The following is an 8,226-nucleotide window of genomic DNA, read 5'->3' on the forward strand; positions in this document are numbered from 1 at the left end:
CATGGAGTGTTGGGGGAAATTACTTCTGGTGAGCAAGTTAAAAAAACTAATTACCTTAAAATCTTCTGTTTTCATGTTTTCTATAATGTTGGCACTTGGTAATTCTGTAATCCATTTCATTATGTATGGTTTATATGAAAGAAAATTATTTACATATCTCTAATTTGAAAATGATCGCTTATAACTTTCTTATTTGCAAGCGTCATATAAGTTACACTAAGATGAAGCAAGTGGTCAATACATCTAATAGATGTGGTTGTACAAATATAAAAATGAGTAAGGATATGGAACTTACCGCCACACTCCTACTTGGAATTAAAAAAAAAAAAAAACTTCTCTTAAATATTTAAGTGCTAAATTACGAACAAATTCTTAACTTAAAATTCTCATGTGAAGTTGAGAAAGCCTACCAACCTCCATTTGCGCTATTAAGGGCCGAGGGCCAAAATTGAGTTGCTTGAGGGATGGAGTCTCATGTGCATTCTATGCCGTTGGTCTCAACTGGGGAAGGAAATGCAACGGCTAATTAAACTCATACTTGTAAGTGCCCAGTGGAGATAAACCAATACGTTCCTTTATAGGAGAAGATTGGTACAACTCACATGGAGTAGGTGAACCATCGGATGCCGCGCCAAGTTCATACCTTCTTCAGTTCAAATCTGAACTAGAGAGATTCAATTTTGCGATCATGAATGATCATGACAAATATCATATTTCGAACCAATATATTTATAGAGATGGAAACATATGTGCAGGTTAACAATGGTAAAAAAATAACACCATCATCAGCTGCTTTTAATGCGGTCCAAGATGTTTTGAGGCTTGCGTAACACATTTATCCGAGTGCTCGCGGAAAACATTTGAAACTTCTTCCGTAACTGTCATGAACCCTTTGGTTCATATCAAATGATTGGAAGTTGTGCAGCGTATCAGCTATTATTAGATGGTTGTTCTCATTCAAGGACGCAGGAATTGTGAACAACTAATAACTGTACGTTTTTACTAAAAAAAATAATAATTGTATGCCGTAGTGCATGTGCCTCCTATGTACTCGTTTAAATTGCTAACTGAACAAAATAACACAAATAAAATAATCTAAATGATTGATCATTCTCTTTCTTCAATTCCTCCGCTTGGATTCTGCTATCCGCTTCACAGTACAGACCGAAGATAGCCGGATGAAAGAGAACCGAAATGACACCGAAGAATCCTATTCCTACCATTCTTTGTTCTTGTGTCAAAATTGGAAGGCAAAGCAGAAATAAACATGCCGCACATTTAAACCCTCTCTGCAGTGCCAATCGACAGGTAATGCAATTATTCTCTATATAAACAACCCTCACAATGATCTCCCTCAGCAACAAGCCATTGTTCCTGTGTAAGAAAGGAATAACAGATGCATCTCAAACCCAGCCAATTCTCAATCCCCTCTTTATTCCTTCCTCTATTCCTCCTCTATTCCACTATCCATGGAACGTTGGCAACGGATGCTAGCCTTGAGTTCATGGACCCGACACTCCCTCCGGCGCTCCCGAGCCAGACCCCGAAATGCTCTGTTCTCGTCCTCCACCAGGATTTCGCCGGCACGGTTGGCTCTTCCCCTGTCACCACCAACTACACCCACCCCGGGGACTGCCCCGCCCCATGGACCCGCGTCGTTCTGGAGCTCTCCTTCTCTGCCTCCGGCGTCCACGACCAGAAGGACCGCGTCGCCGCTGTCTGGATAGATGGCGCCGAGATTCTTCGGACCAGTACTCCATTCACGATAAATACCGCAGCCTTTTGGAAGATCCACAAGGACATCACCCGCTACACCGCCCTCCTCCGCCGGCTCAGTGGCGGCGGTGGTACCGTCTCCATGATGCTTGGAAACTCCAATTCCAACCCCCCCGGCATCCTCACCGCCAACGTCTCCCTCCACTTCTACCGTGGAGCACTGTCGGATAAGTCCATCAGCACTGCTCACCCAAGCGTTAAAGGTCTCTACCGCGAGCCTGCCGACCTTGTTATTCCCATTTCGCAAGAGAAGGCGAGCAACGGCAGCAGCTTTTGGTTCCAGATCGGCGGCAACTCCGACATGCCAGCAGCCTCCGTCGTAATTCCCAGGAACACATACCGTGCAGTACTGGAGATCTTTGCGTCCTACCACGCCGACGACGAGTTCTGGTATGCCAACCCGCTCCAGTCGGAGTACCTGCAGGGCGGCCTCGGCCAGCCAAGGGCCAACGGCGGTTTACGCCAGCTGTACGCGAGCATCGACGGAAAGTTCGTCGGTGGACACATACCGTTCGCCGTCATATACCCAGGATCCATCAACCCTTATGTCTGGTCCCCGGTCGCCGCCATCGGAGCCTTCGACATGCCCACCTACGACCTCGAGGTGACCCCATTCCTTGGGCTCTTGGTCGACGGCCAGCCACATGAAATTGGGCTCGGTGTCAAGCACAGCCAGTCCCACTGGCTCCTCACCGCCAACCTCCACCTATGGGTGGACCAGTGGTCGGACGCCGTGGAGGCGATGCTGGTGGACTACCGAGCGCCGCCGCTGAGAGTGAATCCCCATGCAGAGTGGAGGGACCAGGATGGGAGCTCGGAGATCGATGCCGAGGGGCTGCTGAGGTTCATTGGGTGGGTGAGCTCATCCAAAGGGAACGTCACCACCATGGTGAGGCAGAAGGTGACGTTCAAGAGCCAGGTGGTGGTCCAGAACAGGGGAACGGTGAGACAGGTGGAGGTGGTAAACAAGGAGGCGATGACGGTGGGGGCAAACAGAGGAAAGAACCAGGTGGTGGGGCGGGTGCAGCTCTTCATGGACGCGCCGCTCCAGCTGCAGATGTCGACGGTGGATGCGGCCGGCGGAGAGGCGGTGCTCCAGAACACGAGGCTGTACCACCAGCTGGAGGAGGTGCTGAACTTGAACGACAACATGGCGGTGAGCACGAGCATACTGACGGACCGGCAAGACGCAGAGGGGACGGTGTTGATGCATGATGGAATGCCGGTGTGGGGCGGTGGAAGCACCAAGTCGTCCTATAAGTATAGGGATGAGAACACTTGCTATCTCCGGACGGTGGACGCCGCCGGTGGTGAAGTCAAAAACGACGTCACAAGCCCGTCTTGCGCAGCGGTCTCCACTGTGTAGGCCTGGGATTGCCTGTCACTTTTGATACCTCTTGCTATGGTTCGGCCTTTTATCCAGCTTAAGATATAGATCACATTGGTTGGATTAATTGCTTTATCAGAAATTTCCTAAACTCCATTGTATTATTCTAAATTGAAGTAAAAATATTCATGTTCCTCTATCTTCAGCATAAAAGAAATATTGAGTAAATTATAAAACTTTTCCAACATTTATCTTCTTTATATCTATTATGAAAGAACGGCATTTTTAGTCCCATGTCAGAAGAAAGTATAACTTATTTGAATTGAAAACTTTTTTTTTTCATATGGAGTATTTTTTAAAGAGCAAAATTATAAAGCTTCAAATGATCAAAGGCCCGCTGACAATAACTCACGTATTTAAAAAAAATAAAAAAAAAATAGTAAAAAAAAAATCTTTGTGCACTGCGGGCGATATAGAAAATCCGATGTGGAGCACACCGTCTTGTCGATTGATCCATATAGTCACCGCTTTCCAATACGTATTTAATGTCTGTAGTTTTATTTTTTAATTTTAAATTTTGAACGATGAAAATATTTTTATTTTTTGAAAAATTTATGACACCCTTTGCTAATATTATAGCATTCTGTATTCAGAAAGTTATAATTTTTATTCACAAGATGTTATAATATAATGCAAGATGCCATTATTTTTTTCAAAGAATAGAGATATTTTTGTCATTCAAAATTTTTAAATGAAAAAATGAATCTACAGGCATTAAATACGTGTTGAAAATTGGTTGAACAAAAATATCCCTTCCATATTACGATATCCTGAGCCATATTATGATATCCTGGACCATATTATAACATCGTACATGTGGAAAGTCATAATTTGATGCAGGATGTCATAATATGCATAAGATGTTATAATTTTTTACACCATATTATGACATCCTGCGTATAAAAAGTCATAATATGTCTCAAGATATAATAATTTTTTTCAAAAGATAGGAATATTTTCGTCATATAAAATTTTTAAATAAAAAAATAAAATTATAAATATTAAATATGTATTAAAAAATAATGACTATATCGATCAATCATATAAAATGGTGTGCTCTATGTTAAATTTTCTATGCTACCTGCAGTGCATAAAGAATTTCTCCGTTAGCTAAAGATATAGCCGGATAAAGTCCAGCTAAACCTACAAATGAGTGCCGATGGTTTCGGGATAAGACACTGCACTCTTTTTAGTTACTGTGCAGCCCATGCATCAATTCGAAATGGCTAATTTTCAGAATGAGACCTTGCAACTACACATTTTCTATAATTTTAGACAGGTCAAGCTCCGGTCCAATCCATGCTTTATGCATATCCAAACTTAGTAAGAAAAATAAATTTTAGATGTAAGTTCAGATCCATCAAAATAAGTAGGCCACGAACTCACTTTCAAACTTGATTAATAATCATTTTAAAGTCTGGATTCAAGTTTTAGATTCAATTTGGTGCACGATTTTAGTGGCCCGACTAGTGAAAGATTCACAATTCCCACAACTGAAGGGGCTATTATTACAATAGTCCATATGTACTAAATATATAGTGCGTTGTGATGGAAGAGGGATATATATAAAGTAAATGATTATTTTTTTTAAAAAAGAAATCCAATCACCAAACAAACAAAATTCAGAAACATTGCCCCTTCACTTATCCCATTGAAAAAATGATGTTTAAGCGACCGAAATCCGCCGATTATAGGACGAAATACCGGCACTGTGCAACAGAATATCGATGCTTTTAAAAAAAATATTTTAAAATCTAACGATGCTTTGAAGCATCAGAGACTTAATTTGAAATGGTTTGTTACGACTATATCACGGTGAGCATTGGGATGTTTGGAATTGGAAAATAGATGATGCTAAGTAGTGTCATGGGAGGATAACGCTAATTAGCATTGTCAGAAGCCAAATGTACCCCTTATTCCATCTCAAAAACTTAATCAAAACCAAGTTTCAGCTAGGATTGTGGAAACTAAATGGCAATTGACTAGAGTTAAGAAAAGAATGCGTTAAAAAAAAAAGAGAAAATGTAAACCCACGCATGAAGAGAAGGAATTGATCCCTGTTATGGAATTCATCTCCTAGTTGGGCTGGGCATGAGCCAACAGGTTTATCTCCTGTTTAAGTGCAATTAAATTATACCCACTTACTTATATACATCAGGAGAAATTTTTTGTATACCACGGATGGTGCAAAACCGTGTGCATCATTCTACATCGCCTGTGATGATTGGCTCATACATAAGGTTGGAAGAAAAAAAATTTTTTTTTACATATCACATTCCGGTCTCGTGTGTGAGCTAATCATGTTGTGCATGTTTTGCACAGCTGCGGTGCACAAAAAATTTCTCTATACATCTGTGATCAATCATACTTGTTTCCCAAGTTTCAGAAATGATTACTTAACTACTAGTTCATGCATGTAAGCAACTCATGTTAGCTCAATAAGCAAGACTCCAATTGATGCCCCACCTCAAAGGTGACAATTAACTGCAAGTTGCTACAAACAAAGCGTTTATAATAACACAACTATAAAAATCATCCTCAGCTACAGGCTACAGCAAATAGCATAGGTCAATCACTTATTTATACCTCAAAGGCTGCTTACGAATCCTAACATAAAGATATAGTCGAGCCACCAGAGCAGGCGCTGGAGATTGGAACATCTAGCTAGTGACCTAAATCCTAAGCCACGGCAACCCCAGAGCACTGAGGGCTGGCGACATCGAACTTCACCACGCCGCCGGCGGCATTCACCGTGCGGAGATAGCAAGTGTTCTCATCCCTGTACTTGTACGACGACCTCAGGCTCCCACTCCCCCAGAGCGGCGCCCCGTCGTGCATCAGCACCGACCCCTCGGCGTCCTGCCGGTCCGTCAGCGAGCTGGTGCTCACCGCCATGTTCTCATTCAAGTTCAGAACCTCCTGCAGCTGGTGGTACAGCCTCGTCCTCTGGAACACCGCCCCGCCGACGGCGTTCACGCTCGACGTCTGCACCTGGAGCGGCGCCTCGATGAAGAGCTGCACCCTCCCCATCGCCTGGTTCCCCTTGGCCAACCCCACCGTCGTCCTCTCCTTGTTCATCATCTCCACGTGTTTCACTGCCCCCCGGTTCTGGACCTCCACCTGGCTCTTGAACTTCACCTTCTGCCTCACCGTGGTCGTGATGTTCCCCTTCGACGAGCTCACCCACCCGGAGAACCGGATCAGCCCCTCGGCGTCCACCTCCGACTGTCCGTCCTGGTTCCGCCATTCGGCGTGCCGGTTAATTTTGAGCGGCGGTGATGTGTACTCCACCAGGCCGGCTTCCACTGCGTCAGACCATGCATCCACCCATAAATGGAGGTTTCCACTCAGCAGCCAGTAAGGTTGGCTATCCTTCACACCCAGCCCGATTTCGTGTGGCTGCCCGTCCAGCAATAGCCCCAAGAATGGTGTTATGTCGAGGTCGTAGGATGGGATGTCGAAGGCGCCGATGGCGGTCACCGGGGACCAAAAGTAGGGGTTGATCGAGCCAGGGTATATAACGGCGAACGGAATGTGGCCGCCAACGAACTGTCCGTCGATGGTCGCATATAACTGGCGAAAACCTCCATTGGCTCGAGACGCGCCGAGCCCTCCCTGGAAGGAGGATCGGAGGGGGTTTGTGTACCAGAACTCATCGTCGGCGTGGTAGGAGCTGAAGATCTCGATCACAGCGCGGTAGGTGTTTCTTGGAATGGTGACCGGCGCCGCGGGTACGTGGGAGTCGTTGTTGACCAGGAGCCAGAAACCGCCACCCTCGGCGTCTTTTTCACAAGTAATGGGGATGATGAGGTCGGCCGGCTCGCGGTACAGGCCTTTGACGGTCGGATGGGCGGTGCCGATGGCTGCCGGGCGGGCAACAGGGACGGCGCCCCTGTAGAAGTGGAGGGAGACGTTGGCGGAGAAGACGCCGGAGAAGGAGGCGATGTTGGAGTTCTCCAGCCTCATGGTGACGGTGCCGGAGCCACCGTAGTGGCGGAGGAGCGTGGTGTAGCGGGTGACATCTTTGTGGACTTTCCAGAAGGCGCCGGCAGGGGAGGTGGAGAGGGGGGTGGTGGTGCGGAGGACCTCGGCACCGTTGACCCAAACGGCGGCGACGCGGTCCCTCTGGACGTTGGATACGGATAGGGAGAGCTCGAGGACGACACGGGTCCAGGGGGCGGGGCAGTCGGGAGGCTGGGTGTAGTTGGCGGTGGCGGGGGGCGAGCCGACTGTGTCGGCGAAGTCGCGCTGGAGGACGAGGACAGAGCACTTGGGGGCGGTCTCTTTGGGGAGGGCCGGGGGGAGGGTAGGGTCCAAGAACTCCAGGCTGACGTTTGTGGCAGGAACTTGACGCAGCGTGAATGAGGTGGGAGTGGATGATGCCGCCGATAAATGAAGAGGTGTGGAGATAGAGAGTAGAATGAGTGGGAGAATAAGGGAGGGGAGATGGGTGAGGTTGAGATGCATCTCTGATGTTTGATTTGGAGCTCTGTGAAATAATGGAGATGAACTTGGATTATAGAAGAAGAAACACGAGACACAATGATTTCCGGCTGTGAGAGAGTGCAGTGTTTGATTGGGGTATATATAGACTAGAAATATACTGTTTTGTGGTTCAGATGAAAGGAAAGGAACGGGGAATGTGGAACATATGTATCTATTTTCTTTATTTGTGGGTGAATTGGCCTGTTTTTTTACGGCACTAGATTACAGGGGAAGTGTAGAGGAGGAAGTTTCATGGTGGTTTCTATTTTTCTCGTGCAGTCCAGTGGTGGGCTCTCTTCTACCGTGCACGAATTTAATTGACTGGCGCGTCCGAAGGGATCCAAGAGCACCGGTGGTATTGGGAATACATCTTTTTTTGCTTTTACAGGTGAACAGAAGATGATAAATGATACAATTCATTATTTATTCTTGAAAAATCCAGCGAAATCGAGCTGAATTTTCATTAGGTCATGAATTACACCGCCTATTTAAGCAAGACCAATATCAACCTAATCTCTCTCGAGCACAAATTCTATGGGAAAGGAAAAAAAAAAATCTCCATTGATCTTTTTTATTTT

General features: G+C 45.9%; 2 protein-coding genes across 2 annotated transcripts; one reads left to right on the top strand and one right to left on the bottom strand.

Annotated features, from left to right (window-relative positions):
• Positions 1-1,133: 1,133 nt before the first annotated feature.
• LOC105045876 (peptide-N4-(N-acetyl-beta-glucosaminyl)asparagine amidase A) lies at positions 1,134-3,340 on the top strand. Its single transcript, XM_010924303.3, has one exon. The coding sequence runs from the start codon at positions 1,397-1,399 to the stop codon at positions 3,140-3,142; it is 1,746 nt and encodes a 581-aa protein (XP_010922605.3). The 5' UTR covers positions 1,134-1,396; the 3' UTR covers positions 3,143-3,340.
• A 2,261-nt stretch (positions 3,341-5,601) lies between these two features.
• On the bottom strand, positions 5,602-7,713 carry LOC105045875 (peptide-N4-(N-acetyl-beta-glucosaminyl)asparagine amidase A). The gene has a single exon (XM_010924302.4). It carries the CDS (start codon positions 7,628-7,630, stop codon positions 5,843-5,845), a length of 1,788 nt encoding a protein of 595 aa, XP_010922604.1. The 5' UTR covers positions 7,631-7,713; the 3' UTR covers positions 5,602-5,842.
• Positions 7,714-8,226: the final 513 nt, after the last annotated feature.

Source organism: Elaeis guineensis, chromosome 5, assembly GCF_000442705.2.
Source record: "Elaeis guineensis isolate ETL-2024a chromosome 5, EG11, whole genome shotgun sequence".
Classification (NCBI taxonomy): domain Eukaryota; kingdom Viridiplantae; phylum Streptophyta; class Magnoliopsida; order Arecales; family Arecaceae; genus Elaeis; species Elaeis guineensis.

Excerpts from the sequence above, each read along its gene's own strand:
- LOC105045875 (XM_010924302.4), bottom strand. The coding sequence starts at position 7,630 with ATGCATCTCAACCTCACCCATCTCCCCTCCCTTATTCTCCCACTCATT.
- LOC105045876 (XM_010924303.3), top strand. The coding sequence starts at position 1,397 with ATGCATCTCAAACCCAGCCAATTCTCAATCCCCTCTTTATTCCTTCCT.